At 33.2% G+C, this 26,297-nt stretch overlaps 1 protein-coding gene across 1 annotated transcript; it reads right to left on the reverse strand.

The window, feature by feature from the left end:
* Nucleotides 1-709: 709 nt before the first annotated feature.
* On the reverse strand, nucleotides 710-26,297 carry LOC129738414 (uncharacterized). Its single transcript, XM_055729607.1, has 4 exons — nucleotides 26,045-26,297; nucleotides 9,676-9,855; nucleotides 1,559-1,867; nucleotides 710-1,495 (listed from the first exon to the last, which is right to left on the reverse strand). The coding sequence occupies exons 2-4, from the start codon at nucleotides 9,790-9,792 to the stop codon at nucleotides 1,421-1,423; spliced, it is 501 nt and encodes a 166-aa protein (XP_055585582.1). The 5' UTR covers nucleotides 9,793-9,855; nucleotides 26,045-26,297; the 3' UTR covers nucleotides 710-1,420.

The raw sequence follows: 26,297 nt of genomic DNA on the forward strand, positions 1-26,297 counted from the left end.
CAACTCTGCCTCCAGGTTTTTTTTCGTATGTTCGTACCATCACTCTCATCAAGCACTGACGAGGTAAACAAACAAACTGTTGACGTCGACGAGATGATATTGTGTTAGACAGTGCGCCCAATATGGCTTGACCAGAAGTGCTCTGTTCGCCCCTAGTCAACAAATTGAAGTAAAAAAAATATTTTTAAGACAATTTAAGTGTAAAATTAAAACTTTAACGATTGCACAATGTGAGAAACAATCCAAACATTACGATTCAGCAAACATATGATCGGTTGAGATGTTTAATCGAACATAAAAGCTTTATTTCTGGTGCTCTAAAATAATAATATTTTCGTCACTTGACAATCAAGTTACTTTTTAAAAAATAACTTTGTATATTTGTAGAAGAGATTAGTTTTTCTTTTAAAAATTAATTCCTTATTAAAAACATCACTGTATCATACTAAATTTTATTTTACAAAATGCGTATTTTCTGAGAAAAGAGGGGTTCTTGTTATGCCCCGGGTGCTCGTTATGCCCTTATCTGCCCTATAACCCCTATCCATTCCGTTCGAGTTGCGTCGAATTGAGCCATTTTGCTCCGCTCAAGATCATATGCCCTAGCTGTATGCATGACAAATGATCCAGCAGAAGTTTTCAAATGAATACATAAGAAAAACATTTAAATAAAACTCTAGTTTTTTACATATCAACACGTTTATTTGAATTGATAGACATTTTTAAATATAAAAAAAAAACAAATTTAAAAAATCTCTAAATTTTAAGTCACGGGGTCGAATTGTAAGACAATATTTTTTCTGCACTGACAAAAACTTTTATAAAATCTCCTTGGAGGTCGGTGGTATTGTTTTATCGTTTATTGATGGAAATGCAATAACTTTTTTTTTGAAGTTTGTACAATTTACAGTAAAACACTTTGTCGAATGAGGATTATTAATAGTAGACGAGTAGCAAATGCATCAAAATTTTTTAAAAACATCGTAGATACATGTAGGTTTAAGTTTCTAGGCACACGAATTGCATTTATTTTGCGCTTTGTATTGTTTCTGTTTTTTTTTTTTCATCGGAAGCAAAGCATGAACAACACTTAACCACTAGGAAACACTACGGCACGGTTTGAGTTTTAAAGTACACTTAGTTTTTGTTTGTTTTCTCCTTCTTAGATTTAACAGACTGGCTGTTATGGATTTTTTTTGAGTACCTATATGAAATTCTTGGATTACAAACTTACAGGCGTCAAGCTCAGATAGTTTTGTTCAAAAAATAGTTTTAAATTTTTGAATTTACTGCAACTTATCGTAAAAATTTTGATTTGAAAAAATCTAAAATTCACTTAAATAAATTTGTGACTGAGTTATGACGTCCGTTTTCCTGTACTAAGACACTTTCTCATTCAAAAAATCATAATTTAAATAAATTAGATTCCTCGGTACGATCGCTGAGCTAGAAGAGCACTGAAGAGGTAAAGCGCCGATACGATGATTCCAAGGATCTGAAAAAAGCAAAAATAATTTCAGTATAAACCCACCAACATTAAAAAAAATCCAGTCCTTACGGAAGCAGCCATGTAGGCGTCCTTGAGGTTCGAATAGTATCGCCCGTTTGTAACGTCCACCAGCAGAATGATAGACGCTATCAGGTACAACAGGAAGGCGATGGTGTGGTAGATCAGTTCGTAGATGGTCTTGGAGATTATTCCTCCGGTGCTGAGGGAAACGAGGCAGGAAGCAAGCAGGCAGAAGGTCCCGATCAGGAAGGCCACCGCCATCAGCAGGAAGAACAGCTCCGGATTGCCGCTGGCATAGATCGAATGGTACCGGCGCAGGTACCAGGCGACAATTCCTACATTGACGGCACCGATGATCTGGAAAAGATAAGGTTATTCGTTGAGTTAACGATAACGATTGGCTACGCCTGTATGTAGACTTTGTAATGATTCATAGCCACATGGTACATTCCGACGTCTCTTGATATATTTTTTTCTCGAAGGATTTTAAGTATCTTTATGACTTATTCATCCCGAGTCTCTTGATATATATTGGTTTGGTATGGGTTCAATTAATCTCTCGGTTGGGATGAATAAACCCATTGGGCTTAAAATTCCGAAAAAAAAATCAATAAATCCCTAGGGTCCAAAACGATATATTTTTCGCCTGAACAGATTCTTATAATTGCTGAGTACAAAATAACTAATATCTTTCTCCAATGATTGCCTGATAAAAAGGTCTCAAAAAAGTGCTTTTATCTAAAACTTGCGCCTTTAAATATGCAATTTATTCTTTTAGAATTATTTTCGTCTGACACTAATAAACTGAAAAATGAGAATTGTTATGGATAAAGCAGCAAATTAACTTTTTGTCTTTAGAATTTGCTTGAATTTTTCCAAGGCTTAGGGCATTCTGAGGAAAGGATCAAGTCTCCTTTAACTTTCAAAATAACACTTTTTTTTCGTCCCACAAAAATGCTTCTAGTTCAACTACGGGTTCATGTATCGTTCTTACTTTTGGAGCACATAAACGTTTCCAGAAAATATAAAAGACAATCTGCTATTTATAACTAAAAAGTTTTAATGAAAATAAGAAAAAGGGATCAAGTATTTCCATTCTCTCCAATGTATCTTAGGGTGGCAATGGATGTACGGAGAAAATTTCATTATCGAATTTTGAAAACCGACCTTTGACCTTATACATTTCGTAGATTGGCCCAAAAAAACTGACCTGTGCAAAATTTAGCTCAATCGGGCTTTATTTAGGGGTGCCTCATTTTTGACCAATTTCTTTTTTTAGATCTAGACGTTTCATGCACTGCCGTGATATGCCGAAGTGACGTATATGCCATTCCCAGATCTCGCCATTAAGAGTGTCTTTCTCCCTTCCCCCACTTTCCACTTCTCCGGAACCCCTCATAAAATGTGATCTGTATACAGTATCACATTTCATGATTAGTCGTGGAGAATCTGGAAATGGCATATACGTCACTTCGGCATATCACGGCAGTGCATTTCTAAGTCATTTGGCATCAAATTAAAATTTAGATTTCTCCGATTTCCTTATGGTCCTCGCTTTGGTGATTTTTTAAGGGTGAAAAAAAGCCGAAACTTTGAGCGCTTTGGGTCACCCCTAAATCAAGTCCGATTGACCTGAAAGTTTGCACAAAATGCTACAAAATTGATATGGTCGATTATCGAAATTCGATATAACTAAGGTTGCCAGATTTCACTGTTTTATCTAAGTTTGCCCGGATATTTAATTTAAAATTTGGGAAAAGTCCGGTCCGGCCTGGTTGTCTGGATTTCATTGGGAAAGCGCGGATTATGCCCGCGTTTATTCTCATTCTCATTTAAAATCAAACTTTAAAAAAACAAATTGTGTTGTTCCCGACCGGAAATTTCCGGGTATGAAAAATTTCGGGAACTCCCGAATTCAAAAAATAAAAATAAATAAACAATTTAAAGTCAAACGCTGAAAAATCCCAGGAAATAGAGCTAATTCATTTAAAATTTATACGAACTAAATTAGAAAAATTGATTAGATTCGGCAAGGAAAATAATAGTAAAAATTGTCTTTTTTTATAGAAAACTTAGTGAAGATGTGAAAAACCACAAAGAATCTGTAAAACCAAACAATTCCAATGAAAAAATGCTGCGAGAAGAAATGGAAGGCTGTATTTTCCATCACTCATAGATTAGAACTTCCTTTTCGCAAACCGTATTGACCGTAGCAAAGTAATCGGCAAAGAAAAGACACTTTTTCTTTTTTTTTTATTGTGTGAGCAGGGAAAAGCCCCTGGGAGTGTAGTTTGGATAGTTTTCTAAAAATTAACGTGATTTTATGTTTCACCTGAGATAATTGCTTACTGAACTTCTAAGGCATTGAAATACTTTGAAATGTTTAACAATACTAATTCATAAAAAATTGAAAATACCATAAAGATAAGGTTTCGTATGCAAGAGTCAAGAGAGTGTCGTGATTTAACGAATCTAAATTCAGAGATTCACTTATACACGTCCGTCGCTCACAAGAATAGATCAATGACTGACTTTGTTTTGTTTGCTTGTCTAGTGTTGCGAAATTAGCAAACATTGCCACAGAAATTTATTTTATTTTATTTATTTTCAGTGTTGCCGAATACAACTATTATTTAATTTTATTTTTTATTAAATCGGATTTATTCTTTGCATATTCTTCATCTCATCCCTACAGTGGGATCAGCTGCTTGTTTTCTGTTTGTTTCGATGAACCGGCGGTCTTCCTGATCCAATGGGTGATGAAAGCGCTGACGAATTTGGGTGATGGTTTTGCTTTAGTGCAAATGGGATTTCACCCAACTTTTGACACTTCTAGAGGGCTTTTCTTAAGGAGAAAATGAATTACTTTTCGCTTCCATGGTCCATTGGCAAGTTGGCAAGTCTACGTTTTTATTTTTGGTTCATATTCAAAGCAGTCTTTGGATTATCAAACTTTTATGCTGCATACATTATGAACTGAATCATAGGGTTAGTTGCCCTACTTTGGACCCTTTAAGCGGTGCTTTTAAATAATCATGTTTTTCTCATAAACAAACGGGAGGTTTTTTTTCTTTCAAGAAATTTATTTATAGTTCATGGTCTCATCTACAAGTTCCAATGCAACGGTTTCGCCATTATTGAAAAATTTGCAAAGATATTGATGATCAAAATTTCCATCTTTGAACCTACTGTTCGTATTTTGGTACTGTACTGGTACCTTTAATTGGACCTATAACTAAAATTCTTATAAAAAGTTTGATTTTTCGAAAATAAATAAACAAATACATTAAAATTGTAATCTTCAATCATAAAAAAGTGTTACAGCTTTTCAACGACTAAAAAAACTTACATTTCTGTTATGAATATTTTAAACAGTTTTAATCCTTGACAGCTCTATCAGCATAACAATTGCTGAAACTTTTTTTTATGTTTACTAACTTGTAGTTTATTTGCGTAATGCTAACAAAAAATGTTAGAAATGTTCAATATTGGTTCTGAATTATGCCCTAATAAAAATTCGCAACATTGTTGATTTGTTTGGTATTCGAACAAAGTTTTTGTGAAGTTAGGTCTAAAAATGGAACATCAAAGTCAAAGTCGCCTATATTTCGACCCTTTACAAATTTTTGGTTTTACATTGATTTTCATTTATTTTATGAAAAATAGGTACACTGGTTAATATTTTCCACAGTGAAAGTAATAACCCTTTAAACTTTTTTAAACCTTATTCCCTCTCATTTCTCAAAACGCGCCACACTTATTGAGCTGTCTAATTTACTACTGAATAGGAGGCACCTTTTTAAAAACTTTGAAAATTTTATTAAACAGACTTTTTATGACAAAAAGCGGTATGGAAGGATTCAGGAAGAATAAGAGTTCATTGTGCACATAGCAGCATCTTTATCCTATGCAAGCAAAATGAATTATTAACAATTTCTGAATTTTGGGACTAAAGTAAGCTCTAGGCCCAAAGTAGGAGCACTCGCCCTATTTAAGTTTTATAAAATCAATTGAGCAGCAAACTCGTTCCAAAAACCCGTTAAGTATTTGATATGTTTTTGATAAGTTTTACGCCAAATTTATTATGCCAAAAGTATTAAAAAAATGAGTCATATTTTTGCTTTTATTTAAAAAAAAAACTGCATAGATGTAGGGGGGTAAAACTATAAAAATTTCCAAAGGAATTTTAACTACAAACCAACAGAATTTGAATTGTACGAGACTTTCAAGGTACATTTTTTATTTCAGTTTTCTTTTATCTTCGAATTTCATCGCTTTTTTTAGGCTTCAAACTTCATCCATAACAATCAACGAAAAAGCTATCAAAATGCAGTTTTCTTTAGGCATTTTACACCTCGAGATTATTTGCTTTGATTTGATTCTAAAACTTCGAGATTTATCTAATTCAAATAAGATTAAAATAAAAAAAAACAACACATTCTATGCGCTTCTACCGCTCACAAGTGATTTTTATCGGTTCGCGCATCAAGAAATCTCGAGTTTGTCAATAATTTTTATAATTCAAATCACACAAAACCAACTGAAAAAGAGAAGAAAAAAAATCCATATTGATAAAATTTTGAACATCGAATTTGTTATTGAAAAGTGTAAATGTTGAAAACTTTTAAAAAACAATCAATTAAAAATTTTAAAATGTATGGATTGATTTGTTTTGGATTTTTTTTAAATACCGTAAAATGGGGGAACTTTGATCCCTTTTTTTAATTCATTTTTGAATAATTTGGAAGGGGTTACTTTTTCGTAATACCTAAAAGCTTTAAAACCCTTACTGAGGTGAGGAGTATTAAACATGATCATTGATTGCAGTTAATTCAGACGAAATTGGTGGTTATAATCAAATGTTTGTTACAAAACCAGATTTCGAGTTTCGGGGTAACTTTGATCACTATGGTTTTTACGTATCTCAACAACTTCAACTTTATTGATCTGATGCTATTTAGCACAGAGGGCTCAAGACAGTAATTTTTTGTTTGAACTCAATTGAATTTATCAACGTTTTCTTTCATAAACAAATATACTCAAAAGATGGACTATTTTGCTGCATACATTTAGGGGTAAAAATTATAAACTTTTCTCAATTTTTTATTGGCCTCAAAAACAAATGAAATTTTGCCTTCATGCAATTCCCTAGGTCCTCGCACTGTTCCCATGTTAGTTTTTTCTTCAAATTGATCCATTTGATAGGGTTTTAGCCATTTTAACGGGCTTTCTCATGAAAAATCACTGATTTTTTCCAATATCCAAAAATTATCACCAAATGACCATAAAATAACACTTAAACTAAATCTTAACGAAGAAAAAAGTTGAACTTTTACATAAAATAACCCATTTGCTCCAAAATGCTTAAATTTTATCAGGAGAGGTGTTTGTTTGTAAGCCTTCGAAAAACCAGATATATTAAGATTTTAAAATTAAATTTAAAGTTATATAAAAAAATTCTAATAAAAACCAAATTTAGCTTACTAGTAACTCAATTCACAGGCTTTCAAACGTAGTAAACAGTTTTCAGATATTTTGACTTTTTGCTTAGTTAATGATGATTATCTGCAAAAATTTCATGATGATCAAAGCTCCCCCAGTTTACGGTACCAGCTTTTAATGCATTTTTTTTTAATATTCATTTACTTCAGTAAAATAAATTTAGAAAAAAATATACATTAAAGCAAAGAGACAAACATATCAGGTAACGAATTACATCAACATTGCAAACGAAACTTATCAGACAAACGGAGCGAAATGTAATGTTATTTAGATACAAAAAAGTACCTATAATAGTTCGTGACCCCTTTCCGTATTGAAAGAAGGAAAGAGTGATGATTCCATTTCAGTGAAACATAGATACATTTTGGCATAATTAAAGAATCAATGAAGTTTAAAAAAAAAACAGAGCAAAAATTTCAGATCTTGGATAACTAATTTAGAGATCAAGTTTCAGAATATTAGATTCAATTATGGGCCCTATAACATAAGACGCGTCAGTGTTTCAATTATTGAACACGTAAACATTGGAAATCATTGTATACATTAAGGGGTATTCGATCAATAGAATGCATTTTAAATGTTTGTTCAATAACTGGTACATGCATTTCCTTACGAAACTATTCCTCCTAACTGCAAGATTGAATGTTTAAAACATTGGTGTTTTCGGTAAAATTTTAAGAAAATACAAATAACAAAGGATGCAATTATTCCAGAAATCATCTGAAACGACCTACTTGAAACATTTAGTTATGATATTTTTATAGAATTTTATTTGTTTTTTGTCCAATTCCGAAAAGGTTGTTATCTTCATCCACCCGAAAAACCAAGCTAAAATTTGAACACATATTCTAGTTTCGCAGGATGTTGCTATGAGTCCGAATTTCTTGATCAAAATTCTTCAAAACTTAAATCTGAATGTATCGAGTTTACAAGAGTTGGAACTAAATCTGATTTGTACCTCAAACAAGTTTTTCTTTCAAATGAAGCCTTCAAGATCCCTCATTATTTTTTAAAGCTTCAAAACAACTGAACACTTCTATAGGACTAATTTTCGAAGGTAATGAAAGTCAAATATAAAAGAACTTAAACCAGAAATATGAGATACTCTTATTACCATTTTTATATTTTTTTTATGTATGTATTTTTCAAGCAAAACTGTCGTCGGAAAAAAATGGGTTATTGAACTTGGATCGAAAATTTTTACAAAATGCGACTTGCAGATCTTTTTTATCGCCTTAAAATTATGACAAAAATATATATTCCAATCCATAAATCGATAGAGAGTAATATGAACTTCATAATGCCATATTTTCAAAACAAGCTGAACTCTCAACATTTTTCAGACAAAGTTTTCTAAAATGTTCATTATGGGTTCAGTTGATCCCTAGAACTCAAAAAGGTATATTTTCTCCTAAATAGATCGTGATCATTGCTGATTACAAGATTACTAATATTTATCCAATAGCTGATATTTATCCAAGTATTGTCTTGCAAAAAGGGCTAAGAGAATAGATTTTATCTCAAATTTAGAAAAATAGCGCCTTAAAGTATGCAATGCTTTTATGGTTGAGACATTGTTTTGGATTTTTCTTCATTTGACATTTATAAATTGTGAAATGAGAAAAAAAAAACATGACCATAGTCAATTGACATTCTATTTTGAAAAACATGCTTGATTTTTTTTTCCTAGGATTAGGGCCCCCGAAATAAAGGAACAAGTCTCATTCAATATAGGAGCAAGTGTACCTTAACTTTAAAAATATCGCATTTTTTTACTCCCACGAAAATGCTTCAAGTTCATCAATGGGTTCAAATATCATTCCATCCAACTTTTACGTATAGAAACTTGAATTTACACGCTGTCAGAAAATGCAAAAGACTGAAATTTGCCAAATTTGTCTTAAAAGATATGACAAAAATAAGAAAAGGGGATCAAGTATCCCCATTATCCCCCATTCATGACAATCAATTAAAAACTCATCAAAAGCCAGTTTTCTTCAGGCATCTTACACCTTGAGATGATTTACATGGGCTTGATTTTAAAACTTTTAAATTGATCTTATTGAAATAACATTAAAAAAGCAGTGTTTTCTAATAAGCAGTAGTCAGCTGACACTCAAGAAAAGATTATGGATATATTTTGTATAAATTTACCGGGTAAAATATAAATAAAAAAGTAATGATGGGACATAACAGGTCTTCTGAATGCTTTAGAGATCCGAAAAAATCTTTCTTGACGTTCGCTGGAGAGAATAACATAGCCATTTAACATCCAAACAAATAAAAAGAGTCCAGTTTGAATGAGGTTTGAATTTGAAATTCTTTGCATATTACTTGTAATAACTTAAGGATAAATTAAATCGCTATGTTCAAACATGTAAGTAAATTATAACGTTTTATTTTAATTGATTCCAAATTTTATGTACAGATTTCTCTTCTAAATTCATTCTTGTTGATGAACGAATTTTATCAACTGTTCCGGATTCTGAGATTTTTAAACTTTTTTAACGTCTATGAACTACATAAATTCTAGAACAAAATCCGTTTTTCTCTTCGATATGTGTTCAAAAAATAATCAAACAGATTGCTTCCACCTTGCCTTAGAAATTCACCAAAAAACAGGGGTGTGTTATAATCTAGCATAGACTCAAACCACAACTTACCAACTGAGCAAGTTTGAGCAAACCGGGCGTCGTTCTCAGATAGCCGGTGTTGAGAACTACATGTGAGGTGCTGGTGGTGGTGGTTGTTGTCCTCGTTATGACGACTGAGTGCGACATCTTTGGCAATTGGTTGGAACTACTGGCGGAGGGATTGTTGGACTACGAAGTAGGTCTATTTTTCTGTTGAAGAGAAAGAAAGCATGATTGTGGTGAGTTTGAAGTTTTCGAACAGGTGAATATTGAAAATGCAGTTTTTTCGTAAGGTTGCTAGAAGATAAAACTAACACGATCGGATCTGGGATGTTTTTTTTCTGGGAAAACAGCAAAGGATTGTTTAAACTATGTTGCCGTCATCGAACCATCGCACAAACTGTGTCATATTTTCAGACGCGTAAGTATTTAGGTCAGTTGAGGAAGCTACCCACGCTGCCTGATCAAAATTAATGGCCAGCTAACCGAAACATCGAGTCATGTTCGTGTAATGAATTCCGCGTCAACATGGAAATTGAAGGTTGTTCCTAAGAGTGGAAAACACTGAAACTATTCTTAAGCTAGCTTAGTATGACATCACTAAATTCTTTAACAGAATCATCTGAATATTTTACCATTACAATTACCTATACGGTTAGATTTACTAGAATTTTTAATTTTGCGTTTCTGTTTTTGGTTTTCCCCTATATGATTAACGTAGCATAAAGTTGTTTCCTTCACAAATATTTTGCAACTCATGTAGGACTGACGCTCAGTCAGCCAACAAGCCATTCAAGAAAATGACCTCGCCCCTGAGGCATTTGGTCATTTTTCCATTGACTGGTCCTTAATCGTACGGCACAATCTTTGCGTGCCAACATTTTTTTCTGATTAATTCATTAGCTTGGGTCTTGGGACCTTGGGCCATGTCTGGAGGAAAGCCACTGCTCCCCATTGTTGCTTGTTTTCACCTTCGGACTTCTGTTTTTTTTCTCCCCTTTCTTCGAACAATGCCTGTCGCGACGATTCATTAACGCCATTTTGGGCACCCCTTGTTTTTGGCGAGCTTACCTTCTTCTGGTCCATTATTCAGAATTAAGGGGGAGCAACCCAAACAAATAATTTATATTACAAGGTTCAACGATTTTTAGAGAATAATTCATTTCAAATAAAGATTCCAGATTTCAGATTGCTTAAATCTATAAAATAGCAGTTGGGTGAATAAGTCAATGGGGTTAAACAAATCAGAAGCTTGTATTCAAATGCATTAGTATTTTGTGGATAGTGAACTAAACTAAGTGAACTAAAGAAGTAAATCTTCATGATTTCAAGACTTTTTGACGTTTTATCAAAATAAAAAATAGGTAGGTACCGTCAACTGGGGCATCATGCAACACTTTTCAACTTCAATGGCGCCTAAAAACTTATTTTCCACAGTTAAACATACCGCGCGTACATCAAAAGTTTTATGGTTGAAGGGGCATCAAATAAATGTTTCCAAAAAATTAATGGTTTCACCAGTTATTTTTAGATTCACAAAAACATGCGACTTTCACTCTACTAAGAAAAAGTGGTAAGTTATAACAAAATTTTTTTTATGAACAATCAAATGAAAACGTTTGAAAATTTATAGTTTTTTACATAGGTAATTGCACCAATTGCAGTAATTTTTGGTTTAGTTTGAAATAAATTTTTTGCCAAAAATGTTTTTAAAGGTACATACATTTAGGGGTAAACAAAATACAACAACAAATTCTACTAGCTGAAATCGTTAAAATTAATGTTTGAATTGATAAAATTTTTCCATGAGCAAACGCGTGATGCAAAACATTCATATTCCTGCATATGTAAAGGAGATTTGATAGGTAAATATTTAAATTTTGATGAATTTTAACCCCGACTGGTAACTGAGTTATGAAAAATTTTAATTTTAAAAATCTTGGTAACTGTCCGAAAAATATTTTAACACCAACAGTGTAGTAGGTATAGGATAATCAAAGAAATATAAAGTATGAAGGTGATATCATTAAGCCAATCCGTCATACTGGGTATAGTTTTTTACGGCATCGAAAAATGTAAAAAATTTCACATCTATTAATTGATTTTTAAAGCTTTCTATGAGAATAAAAAACTATGTCTTCTTCATTTTGTTATCAATAATTGATGATATTACATTATATCAAAATAAAAAATTATTAAAATTATTGAGAGTTGATTATTGCTTTGAAAAAATGGCATTGTGAAGTTCAACTCTAACGATTAACATGTAAGAATTAAAATTTTTAAAATAGTTTTTCAATGTGGGAAACGTTTTAAAGTGGATAAAAAAAGATCTTCAAGTCACATTTTTGTTGAATTTTTCGAACATAGTTCAATAACTCAAAAATCAAGTTTTTTTTTTAAATTTGTTAAAAGAACACCATTGTTGTTTTGTCAAAGATCTCATAGTTTTGTTATATTTAGGTCATTTTGCAATTACGGATAATTTTATATTTATCTCAACATTATACAAACACCCTTATTCTGCGCCGCGCGTGAGGTGACGATAGTCGAGTCGAGTCGGAGTCACGTGAGCCTTGTCACCTTATTATCGAAGCCGATGTGACAGAGCATACGATTTGTCACTCACGGTGACTACTAGATTAGGATAAGAACTCAAAAAGTTCGTTCTAAAAGACGTTTCTCACCATCACCTCACGCGCGGCGCAGAATAAGGGGGAAAGTTAACGAAAATATACTAGCTATTAACCTTCTATTGCCCAGGCCCGCCTTTAAATGGGGTCCACTAAAATCATCATAAAACCAATGCTATTCATAATTTTTACTTACTTTTTGTGCAGATTCTTTTAAATATGTTATTCTAACAATCCATACTAATGAAAGTTGTTTGACTAGCAGGTGTCAAAAGCTACAGCTAAGAGAAGCTTAAAAACAGGCAAAAACTGAAAATTCACCTATTTTTTTAGTAATGCAATCAATTTGGTGGCCTCAGAAATTCTTGATCCATGTGTTTTTCGATCTAAAAAGATGATTGACAGTTAGATCTAAGGCTTAGCAGCTTAGCACCATTCCATTCCAGATTGATTTTTTAAGATTAAAAATATCTTAAGTTAGGTAGGAGAGATGAAACATAAACCCCGTCTAAAGGCAGGGTTGGGAACAATATCGTCAACATTACAAAAAATACACACAATATTCATCTTTTATACAAATTGAATTATCTCAGTTATCAGCGGAACACATTTTAAAGTAGAATTTCATAAAATAAAGCTATATGTCAGCCTTGATATGTTTCAAAATTTGGTTTGAGTGTGTGAAAACTGCATCTAAAAAATTACTGAAAGTGAAGTTCCATAGCCCCTGTGCTTATGCAGTTTTTGGAAAAATTCTTAAAAATTTTTCCTTATTTATAAATTCCTAATAGAACAAAAGTTTTTTACAATCATTAAACTAAGCTTCTGGGAATTTTCAGCGAAAAATACTCGAGTTCCAGGTGGTTACGACGATTTAAAAAAAACTTAATTGATTTAAATCGGTTCAGTAGTTTTGCAGCTAGAGCCAAAACTGTGAACCAGCTATTGGCAAATCGGACCCAGATGCACGATTTTAAGTTGTTTCGTATCATCCCGAAACAAAGTTCAGGATTTTACCGAATTGTGAACAAAATAAATAAGCATCGTCGGTCTTCGAGAAATGCCATTTTTTCAAACTTTCTAAAAATCAACAGTTGAAAAAATACAGAGGCAAAATTCATTCAAAATAACTACATGCAAATTTTCAATGGGTTATTTTCTACAGCGTTTTCCCGTGATGCAATTTGAGTCAAAATAGGTCTTATCTAGCATGCAGAATCAATATATTCCTTGATTTATTGCGTAGAAGTAAATATAGCGACTGGAAGTTTGGCTCACATAATGTTGCTTGAAAAAGTTTAAAAAAATATCTAGTGCCCACCAGGAGTGTCAAGAATCTCTTAGGATCGTAGAAAATAATTTTAAATAAGAAAAACTATCTTAAAATTATCCCAGAAGATCTTGACATACAGTTTTGTTGGAGATCTTGGAAAAAAATCTTAAATTTCTTAGACACATTTTGCCTCTGGAGTTAGGCAATACTATTTACAACATTGTATCGAATGAGTGGTAAATGGAACATTAACTGGGGAATGGAAAATTAAATAAAAGTAGAAACTGATCTTCGATTAAAAAGATGGAAGTTTAGATGAATGTATTTTTGTTGTTCAACGTTTCTTATGAAGTTTACAAATTTCTCAAATGGTTAGCCACTGTCACGATTCACCCCATTGAGGTAAATAAAAAGCTGCTGTTTTAAAATTGATATTAAAATCCTTTCTTCTTTTTCTTTTGATTTGGTTAAGTTAAGATCTATCATCTCCTATTTGACACAAATATTAGGAAAATGGTATCGATTGACCTCGTTTTAAGGTACCAAAAATTTCAAAATTGAGCGAATGAGCGTTTCAACTAAACGCAACATTAGGGGAGAATGTGGATACGTGATCCCAGGAGAAAACAAACAACAAACCTGCTATCTCAAAATTACTTGATTTTTTTTTTTGAATTGTTGGTCGAAAAATCTAAAAAAAGTGTTTTTAAGATCTTTTCTTATCAATTTTAAGTGTTTTCCACACGATTTTTTTTACTAAAATATTTATTCCAATATCTTAATCGTAAGAGTAAACTTTCAATTTTTTTTTTTGGAAAACGAATTCCAAAATGTATGTTTTGGTTCACTGGATCCCTCGAGTCCAAAAAGATATATTTTTCTCCTGAATGATGATTATTGCTAAGCACAAGATAACTAATTTTTGTCCAATGACTTGTATTTATCCTATAAATTGCTGATAAAAAAAGGACTCGAAAAAGCGATTCCATCAGAAATTCAGAAAATTGCGGCTTTGAGTATGCGATGATTATGGTGTAGCAGACAAACTTTTAGAATTATTTTTGTCAGACACTTATAAACTGTGAAATGAAAACTAATATGGCCAAAAAAGTCAATGGAATTTTTTATCTTTAGATTTTGCATGATTTTTGCCTAGGCTAAGGGCACCCTGATAAAAGGATCAAGTCTTCTTTAACTTTCAAAATACCACAATCCATTTTGTTTTGTTTCGATTCTAATCGTTTTAACATCATTATGTCATTCGCGACTTTATATCAACGATGCAGTTGGCGGACATTCATTGAAAAAGTTATCCGGTACAACTGTGATCGATTTTTACTCTTGGGCTCGAACTCACGGACATCTTCTCAGGAAGCAACTGAATTGCCTGCTGAGCTATATCACAAGCCCAGTTATTGAAATTACACGCTGTCAGAAAATGCAAAAGACGGCGATTTGCAAAAAATTTTCAAAAAGATATGATAGAATTAAGAAAAAAGGATCGGGTATCCCCTTTTATCTCTATATTTCGAGCGAAGTACTATGCAATGTTATCTATCAAGCCTATTATTTCTAACATATTATATGTAGAAAATAACTAAAATACTTAGCTTCAATATCTCCCAGAGTTTCTTCTCCGCTTAGTGTGAAAGGCGGACAGCATCGAGAAGTTTGGAGATTTTATATCGAGCTACACCATCTGGATCACACTTCGGGTGTCCGATGATTTCTTGATAGTAAATCGAATTCAAAATGTGATTCTTGTCACATTTCAAAACTTTTAGGTACAAATTACACTTTTGGATTTATGGCTCTAGAGTCTTGAAAATTTTCCACAAAAAAAAAACACAACCGTCATCGGCCACAAGCTACCAAGTTCAATTGACATAGTGTCTTATATTGATCAACACTTTCTCATGAAAAAAGGGAAAATTTTCACTGGAATTTACTAAATTTTATTCAGTTACTTCGTAATTTTAAATAACAAAATGAGGATGATGTCGTACTTGTTCCATATTTTCACGATACTTAATAAAGTTTTGCACATTTTTTACCACATCAATTTTAACACCGTGCCAAAACTCGTTTACTGAATGATCAATCCGCGATGCCAGGTGAATGTTTGACGTTTTGTAGTTAGGAAAAAGGGTAAACAAAAGGGTGTAAATTTTCGATGAATTTAAAACTCATTTTACTACGGCTTTTTACTTCAGAGATCTCTTCAAAAGCAAGTAAAATCAACTATTAGGTCTTCTAGAGTTTTAAACATTTTTTGAAAAAATATTTAAGCTACTAAGCGATAAATTGAGTTTCAAAAACTGGTGTTTTTCTTGCGATTGAAAACACACTTAAGTATTTTAAAAAGGATTTGAATGAAAAAGTGATATTTTCACAAAAACATTCATTCAAAAAAATTGTTGGAGATATTTGTAAGCTAAATTTACGAAAGTTCTGTTTCGGAAAGCATTCTAACAAGGAAAACACTTGGTTGAAAAAACTGGAATTTTATCCTGTTTTCTGTTAACCAAAGTACCTAACACATTTGATGTTTTTTTCTGGAATCAATGGAGTGTTTGAGTTATTTTTTGTACTGGAAGGAGATTTAAAATGATTTAGATTTTTTACAGATTTATTTAAGAGTGGTATTTCATATATGAAAAATGCACTGGAATGTCAACTCTTATGTGAGAGCTGTTTGCACATTTTTCGAAAAATTTTGTAAAAATATCGAATGTATTTCTGTCGGCGTGTCTTGCAAGTACTTTTTCATGACAAAATTTTGCCCAATAATTATTAAAAAGTATCATTAGGAGCTAATTCTTTTTTAATAATATGCCTGTTTTAAAGGCTTCCCAAATTCTCTAAACTCTTGTATGGAGCATTTTGTAGCGCTACTGTTTGGTTAATATCTCGGATATCTCTTTCTCATCTCTTGTTCTTCAACCCACGTTTAACTTTTATAAATCTTTATCTTTCAATTATAACGCAACATCTCAAGTTTTTATTACGAATGTTCAGTGTTTGATATATATTTGTTCATTTTTTTTATAATTTCAATTTATTCATTCATATCTGATTAATAAATCAACCTTATTGATCCATTTACTATATCCACCACAATATTACCCGCCTCTACTCTTGAGGACCTAATGCTGATAAAAAGCTCACTTAATTTTTGGATTACATCATCATATCACTGTTAAAACACTGTTTATCATCTATAAACGATTCAACGTTCATTGATATTGTATCAACAAATTTCTGATTCTGTGAATTGAGTATATGACAGAACTAAAATTTGGAGAAAAAAAAATCAGAGAAAAAATTATCATTTCCATTAAAATTCCGATAAAACCAGAACATGAAAAAAACTTGTAGTGTAGGTTTTTCCGAGTCTAATAATTTGAACACATTTTTTTAGGTTTTTTAATGCCGTTCTAAGCAAGAATGTCCCATGTGACTTTTGGGTCATTTTCACTTTTTTGCTGGAAGCGGTCTCTTTTAGTGTTAACTTTCGAATAAAAACACAAACAAGTATACTTTGTTCTGAACTTATACGAAATTTTCATCAAGGTGGTTGTCTCTATGTTGACAGTTCTACGCAAGAATGTCACACTAGAGAAAATTCTATGAAAAATGCAAATTTTATCAAAAAATTGTCTTAAGATGTGTTCAAACTGTTGAATTTAATGTTATTCACTGAAAAGAACACTAAAATAGAGGGCAGAGGAGGAGCGAGAAGCCTAGAGTGTTTTATTCAGAGAAATTTTCACTAAACACTTTTCGGTAGGCACTACTTACAAGATCCATACTCAACTATACATTTTTATAAACAAAGAGGAACGTATTTCTTAAATTACGGTTTAGCATGAATTTTTTGGGAAAAAAATAAACTACGCAAGCTTTTAAAATGATAGAAAAATTGTAACCGTGTGACAGTTTTTTAGTAGAACTAGCATCGGCATGCGTTCTGATTCTACGCAAAAGTGTCACACGGAGCATTTTTGGCTATAATTTGCTGTTTTTTTTGTAGGAAATGTAGTTTTTTTGGCAGAAAACATTGTAAAATGATTAACTTGAACTGTTCACTAAGAAAAAACTGTCGGTGAATTTTTAGTTTGAGAGAAAAATTGGAAATATAGCTGATATTTCAATCGCGTTTTTCTCGTTTGCACGTTTTTCCACATGGGACAATCTTGCTTAGAACGGCAGTTTATCAGATGGAAATCTTTCGTGAAGATTATTTAAAACAATCTGAGTCTTTCATCCGAATACAAATTAAATGGGAAAATCCTTGTTTCAACTTTATTATCTCTTCTCCTTCTTTACTTGTTTCTATTTTTATGGAATTTACCCTTCTTTCTCAACTTTCTTCTCTTTATCTCTATTTTCGGATGTACCATCTTGGCATTTTTTAATAATTCATTCCTCATATTCTTCATTATCGCTTCTCTATTGTTTTTATTTGTTTCTCATTTAACTGTGCTCTATTTTTTTATATTATTCTCTTTTCTTGTTGAGTTTCTTTCATCGAATTTTATTTTTCTTCCAAAAAATGCACGTTTTTTTCTTAGCATTTCATTTCTTTTTATTCATTCATTATTTTCTTCATTGTCGCTTCTTTTTCCCTTGTTTTTCATTTATATGTGCTCCTTTTCTCATCTCTCTTTTCTTTTCTGTTCTTTCTCGTGATATCTTCTATCGAATCTTATTTTTATTCTTTTCCATACGTTGTTTACTTATTTAGATTATATCTCGTTTACTTAATTTGGATACTGTTACGAGTCCTTTACAATTATCGGTCAAATAACACACAAGTCTTTCATCACAGTTAAAAAAATGAGTTCAATTTGTCGAAAATCAAAGTAAAACATTTACTTATGTCCGAGACTTCAATTTTTTTTATTATAATTTTTTCATCTCCGCTTCACTTAATCGTGTTCTCTACTTTCAATTACAAAATTCAATTGATCAGAACTCAGCAAATCCCACTGTTTACAGTTTTTGTTGTTCTCACTGTCTGATACCAATTTGTTTTCCAAACATCACTCAACTTCTTTTGCACTTTCATTTACGAGCAAATTAAGTATCATTCACGGGGTTACTCACAATCAAGGTTGACGAAAAACATTCTGTGTTTTTGAGAAAAAAAATTCTGACTTTCTGTGATTTTACCCAAAAATTCTGTGATGGATTTCTGTGATGCTATTTCCTTGAATTTCATTGAAAGTTCATGATAAATTAGGCCTTTTTCACATTTTAGTTGGACAAAATAAATTACCATTACCAATGTTATCATACTTTTCTAATTGAAAGTAAAAAACCTAAATTTTATATTGTCCAAAAAAATTATAATTTCGGAAATCCATTCAAAATTCAAAAATTCTGTGAAATTTGTGAAGATTTCAAAATTCTGCGTTCTGTGATACAGATTCTGTGATGAAAATTTGCCCAAAATTCTGTGAAATCACAGATTTTTCTATGATTTCAGCAACCTTGCTCACAATACCTCGGATAATAAATAACTTACCTGGTTTTACTGGTAGTATCTCACATTGTGAGATAGTACCAATTTTGTTTTATGTTTTTTATTTTCATAGAAAATTTTAAAAATCATTCAATAGAGGAACAAGTTTTCACATTTTTCAACTTTACCCGGTAAGACGGATTGGCCTAATTATATCACTCACAAACTTTAAATTGCTTTTATTATCCTATACCAACACTGTTGGTGTAAAAATATTTTTTAGACCATCACCAATTTTTTTTAAATAAATGTTTTTATAACTTAGTTTACATCCTAGGCTAGAATGCATCTTAATGCAAATCAAATATTCAACTTTTAAATCCCGTTTCCATATGTAAGACAATTTCATACATCCAAGCATGAATTTTATATGATTACAACTAGTTGAATTTTTTGTAGTATTTTTTTACCCCTAAAGGTATGCAGCATTTTTGTGCTTTTTCTAAACAAAAGTTATTGACAGACAAAATGTAAAATTTTATTCTAACGAAACCAAAAATACTGCAATATTTGCTTTATGCGTTATGACATCACAAATGTGTCAAAAACTATTCCTTTTTTTTTTTTTTTTTCTCAGGGATTTTAAAGTCAAAAACTATAAATCTTCATAGTTTTTCATCTTTTTTTTTTTTATTAAAAACAAAGTTTGTTGCTACGAACCCCTTCGAAACAGGGTGAAAATCCATGTTTTTGTTTATTTAAAAATAAGGCCGGAACACATTTCAAATCCTTCTTTTGTCACACTGAGTTGGAACAACGTTTTCTGGTGGATGGGATGACAAAAGAAGAAATTGATATTTGTTCCAGCCTAACTGGTGAAACCAATAATTTTTCTTATTAAGTCAATTTGATGTCCCATCAACCTTAAAACGTTTGATTTACAAACGGTATGATTATCTGTGGACACTCAATTTTAAGAAGCCATTGAAGTTGAAAAGTGTTGCATGATGCCTCAATTGACGGAATTTGAAGAGAAATCAGAGTAGTTAATAAAATTGAATTTCGGGTTCCTTTTGATTATTTTCCCGGTTTTGGGCCTCAATTTCCGGATTCTTCCCGGTTTTCCCGGTGCGATTTTCAATTCCCGGTTTTTCCCGGTACTGTGGATACCCTGATGAGTTGAAGATTCTTTACCAACTCCTCTACCATTCGGTTAGATTACTTCAAAATCCAGAACCAAAAACACACCTTGCCTACGACAAAAACCGAGATCGACCAAAAGTAAAAATAGGAAACCACCTTGACACGGTTTTCCTTAAAAAGAGAGTGCGTTCAGCAGACGACGACGGCAAGGCTGCAAGTAATAGAGAATTCGTTTTCGTGTGGTGGTGCACCGGGGCACTACCGGTAGTGCACTTTTTGCTGTTTTCATGCTCGTTTTCAGGATGAGTAGTCCACTGGTAGTGCACCATAAAGTGGACGGTGGAACACTCTGAAAATATTCGGTGTTGCTTGCGCTCTCACCAATACTATCATGAATTTTGACAGCACATGCTTCCCGATGTAAACAAATATCAGCTGGTTGGTTTATTTCTATACCGTATAAATTGCGTTCGAGCTATTTGTTTTCTCTTTATTATCCCGAAGAACGGAAACTTGTTCCGGATTCAATACCAGTGCCGTTTCCAACAGAGGCGGAGAATTTCACCAGGATGGCACGTTCCAAAGCAAACAACGCTTCCAAGAAGAAATGTGCCCAGAAGGCTTGCTGCAAAAAGGCCAACCCAAAGATCTGGTGGAATCGCCCAAATCGAAAAGTTTTCTTGTTCGGGAGGGTCCTATAAGTTGGTCTCCACAGCAAGAAGCGTTCAGCTGCATCAGCTGCAAGCTACTCTGCTTCGAGCTGTGCCTTAGGATGACGATGCTCGGTTGCGCCAAGTCCCGGATTCCCACCCGTTGCCCTTCAAAAACGGTAGTTCGAGACTACACCCGCATTGGGAGCTTGAATTTCGTTTCGGTTTGTTAGCAAAATTTTCTCCCCCGATTTCCGCGATCTGAGTTCGCCAATTTGACTTCCAAGAATTTTTCTTTTGTCATCTGAAAACAGAAATAGGTACTCGAGGTATTTGCGAGGAATAAACGTTTAAAATACCGGAACCTTCAAGCTGGGGTAACTGCAGTCTAGCAGCAGCAAACATAGACCACCCAGAATCAGCTGGTATTGCAGTTATCATCAGAGCCAGAGGCGAAGCTACCAAGCAAAATAAATCTGAAATCTTCACAATTCAACATAGTATATAAATTCATGCTAAAATTTTCATATTATTTAAAAGATATAATGATCAACTAAAGTAAATTTTATTTCAATCTTCGAAGTCAAACGAAAACAAATACCAGCTGTAATGGATTTTTGACAGCATGATGTTTTCTGTTGACACTGCCAATTTCACGTACACCAACAAAGGTGGGTGCGAAACTCGATTCATGCTCGTTTTCAGCGTGGAAGGTGCAACACTTTCGGGTGGTGAAAACAAATACGGTATAAGTAAGTACCAACTTGCTGCGCTATTCGACAATAGCGGCGCGGCGCCCAACTCGCAAATAAGCCGGTTCAGCTTTACGCATGGCGCCGCCATCTGTTGTTTGTTCGTTTTTTGTTCTCTAATGGCCAGTTCGAAATTTATTCAAATACAGATCACTCCATGACTCTTCCCGGAATTGAAATGAAAATGTCGATCGATTTTAACCTGCACGCATCGTCGAGAGTTGAGTGGCTCTAAACGTCATTGAGGCGTATCGAAGAAACAGCGCGAATGGCTCACGTCACGGATCGATGCGCCCTACGTTTTGTGATCATTCAGGGGCTGCGGAATCCATAAAATTGCATTCATTCTCACAACTGTCCGATGGAAGAGATTGGAATGGATCGGGTCATCAATCAATGGCAGGAGAGACAACCCTTTCCTGCTATGGAAGACGGAAGACCCTGACTGAAGGTGCCAAGTTGCTCACCTTCCAGGCGCGGACATGACATCAGACGCAATCGAAGCTCTCTACTCTTGTTTGAGTGACTTAATCGCGACTTCCGCAGAAGGCTTATGAAAAACCTGTTGTCTGTTGTTGAGGGTAAAGGCTAGTTTTTCGATGGAGCGTTACTCTTTTGAGTCATCGGAATGCCACTCAAAATTCATCCGTTTATTGCACATCAATCAACAATTCGCACTTTTGAAAATGATTTAAATTTACAGAATAATTGTTTAATCAACGAACCAAACCATTTGGTAATCCAACGCCCATCCACAATGAGAAAACCTTGTTCTTACTTACACTCGAAGGGAATCGAAACGCAGCATGAAGGATTAAAAATAAAACGCTCCGGTGATGACATCATTCCGGGTGTATACTAAGCGAATGTCCAATGTGTACAATAACATCATCATCATGCATTTCTACCATCGTCGGACGAGACGCGTCTGCAAGAATACAAATCCGAAGAAATCCACTGGTCGGAAGTGGTTCTCAGGATAAAATAAAATGATCTGAATAGATTTTCAAGTGAAATTTGATTCATTTGACCCTTTTTGATTTGTTTTTATTGGTTTCACACAAATTTTTGGCAATCTAAAATGGATGATTTTTTTATTTTTACGTCAAAAATTAGGGTGCTGCATAAATTCTGGCGTTTAATATAGTCGAGGTTTAGTGAAATTCTTCAACTCCGAAAAAAGTTAAGAAATCCAGGCGCTAGTTTTAGAGCCAAATCTGAATCCGAATCTGTAAATGAAATTAGAAATCTGAATCAGAAATATGAATCTGAAATCTGAATATGAAATTTGAATCTGAAATCTGAATCTGAAATCTGAATCTGAAATCTGAATCTGAAATCTGAATCTGAAATCTGAATCTGAAATCTGAATCTGAAATCTGAATCTGAAATCTGAATCTGAAATCTGAATCTGAAATCTGAATCTGAAATCTGAATCTGAAATCTGAATCTGAAATCTGAATCTGAAATCTGAATCTGAAATCTGAATCTGAAATCTGAATCTGAAATCTGAATCTGAAATCTGAATCTGAAATCTGAATCTGAAATCTGAATCTGAAATCTGAATCTGAAATCTGAATCTGAAATCTGAATCTGAAATCTGAATCTGAAATCTGAATCTGAAATCTGAATCTGAAATCTGAATCTGAAATCTGAATCTAAAATCTGAATCTGAAATCTGAATCTGAAATCTGAATCTGAAATCTGAATCTGAAATCTGAAATCTGAATCTGAAAGCTGAATCTGAAATCTGAATCTGAAATCTGAATCTGAAATCTGAATCTGAAATTCGAATTTGAAATCTGAATCTGAAATCTGAATCTGAAATCTGAATCTGAAATCTGAATCTGAAATCTGAATCTGAAATCTGAATCTGAAATCTGAATCTGAAATCTGAATCTGAAATCTGAATCTGAATCTGAAATCTGAATCTGAAATCTGAATCTGAAATCTGAATCTGAAATCTGAATCTGAAATCTGAATCTGAAATCTGAATCTGAAATCTGAATCTGAAATCTGAATCTGAAATCTGAATCTGAAATCTGAATCTGAAATCTGAATCTGAAATCTGAATCTGAAATCTGAATCTGAAATCTGAATCTGAAATCTGAATCTGAAATCTGAATCTGAAATCTGAATCTGAAATCTGAATCTGAAATCTGAATCTGAAATCTGAATCTGAAATCTGAATCTGAAATCTGAATCTGAAATCTGAATCTGAAATCTGAATCTGAAATCTGAATCTGAAATCTGAATCTGAAATCTGAATCTGAAATCTGAATCTGAAATCTGAATCTGAAATCTGAATCTGAAATCTGAATCTGAAATCTGAATCTGAAATCTGAATCTGAAATCTGAATCTGAAATCTGAATCTGAAATCTGAATCTGAAATCTGAATCTGAAATCTGAATCTGAAATCTGAATCTAAAATCTGAATCTGAAATCTGAATCTGAAATCTGAATCTGAAATCTGAATCTGAAATCTGAATCTGAAATCTGAATCCGAAATTCGAATTTTAAATCTGAATCTGAAATCTGAATCTGAAATCTGAATCTGAAATCTGAATCTGAAATCTGAATCTGAAATCTGAATCTGAAATCTGAATCTGAAATCTGAATCTGAAATCTGAATCTGAAATCTGAATCTGAAATCTGAATCTGAAATCTGAATCTGAAATCTGAATCTGAAATCTGAATCTGAAATCTGAATCTGAAATCTGAATCTGAAATCTGAATCTGAAATCTGAATCTGAAATCTGAATCTGAAATCTGAATCGGAAATCTGAATCTGAAATCTGAATCTGAAATCTGAATCTGAAATCTGAATCTGAAATCTGAATCTGAAATCTGAATCTGAAATCAGAATCTGAAATCTGAATCTGAAATCTGAATCTGAAATCTGAATCTGAAATCTGAATCTGAAATCTGAATCTGAAATCTGAATCTGAAATCTGAATCTGAAATCTGAATCTGAAATCTGAATCTGAAATCTGAATCTGAAATCTGAATCTGAAATCTGAATCTGAAATCTGAATCTGAAATCTGAATCTGAAATCTGAATCTGAAATCTGAATCTGAAATCTGAATCTGAAATCTGAATCTGAAATCTGAATCTGAAATCTGAATCTGAAATCTGAATCTGAAATCTGAATCTGAAATCTGAATCTGAATCTGAAATCTGAATCTGAAATCTGAATCTGAAATCTGAATCTGAAATCTGAATCTGAAATCTGAATCTGAAATCTGAATCTGAAATCTGAATCTGAAATCTGAATCTGAAATCTGAATCTGAAATCTGAATCTGAAATCTGAATCTGAAATCTGAATCTGAAATCTGAATCTGAAATCTGAATCTGAAATCTGAATCTGAAATCTGAATCTGAAATCTGAATCTGAAATCTGAATCTGAAATCTGAATCTGAAATCTGAATCTGAAATCTGAATCTGAAATCTGAATCTGAAATCTGAATCTGAAATCTGAATCTGAAATCTGAATCTGAAATCTGAATATGAATCTGAAATCTGAATCTGAAATCTGAATCTGAAATCTGAATCTGAATCTGAAATCTGAATCTGAAATCTGAATCTGAAATCTGAATCTGAAATCTGAATCTGAATCTGAAATCTGAATCTGAAATCTGAATCTGAAATCTGAATATGAAATCTGAATCTGAAATCTGAATCTGAAATCTGAATCTGAAATCTGAATCTGAAATCTGAATCTGAAATCTGAATCTGAAATCTGAACTGATATCTGAGCTCTTTTTTTGTTTTGTCAAATCGAGGAAAAAAAATTTTTTTTCAAGGTTTTTGAATAGTATCGAAGTTTGGGAACTCCCTTTGAAGAATGGTCTCAACTTTCAGCACTTTATTCGGTAGTCGACGCCAGATTTTCCTCCTGGTGTGTGAAATTGGTTGACCACTCCCCCGTATTATAGCGTGAGTTTTCCCATAAAATCGGTTCGATTTTAGTTTCCATTTCCATGACGAAAGACACACTGGCGCGCGCGATGATGGCGAAGATATTTTCCTCCTCCCTTTCTGCTGATCCCATTCATCTCCTGAATAGTATCTAGGTCATGAAAAACTGTCTACACAGATTCACCAAGTACTGGATTGTATCCGACGTTTTTCGATAGGATGGTATGAGTTTGAAAATTTGAAACGGCTGTTTAAAAAATACCTAAAAAAACACTTTCACTTGAGAAATGGTGATTCATCCCATGTGTTATCTTCGTTGAAAGCACTTTTCAGCAATTAAAGGAGGAGTCATGTTCGACAAATTCCGAGATCACACTGATAAGCAGACACTGATTTTGTCAGCTGCGCTGATATCACTTCTGGCTCACCGTGGAAGCACACACAATTGCACAATCGGTAATTTGTTTATTTTTAAGCTGGAATTTGCATTTTCTCCCTACAATGTACTTAAAAGGTAATAAAACTCTCAGAATTCATTCACACAAATTTAGAAACACACCTTTTCCAGAGGCAAAAGCGTGGAAATCCGACTGCAGGTCGAAGGCCAAAACAGGGGAGCGTCTCCAAACCCTAAAAAAATCCGACGCCGCCAATCGACGAAGGTAAAAAGAATTCCGGAAGAGCAGGTGTGGGAGTAAGTCAATCAGACTCTTCTACTGTTAGAAGCAAAACACAACAAGCACAACAAGTCGGCAAAAAAGTGCACGCGCATCCGATCGAAACCGATGGTCAGTGGAGACTAACTGACTAAC

This window comes from Uranotaenia lowii, chromosome 1 (assembly GCF_029784155.1).
Source record: "Uranotaenia lowii strain MFRU-FL chromosome 1, ASM2978415v1, whole genome shotgun sequence".
Lineage (NCBI taxonomy): Eukaryota > Metazoa > Arthropoda > Insecta > Diptera > Culicidae > Uranotaenia > Uranotaenia lowii.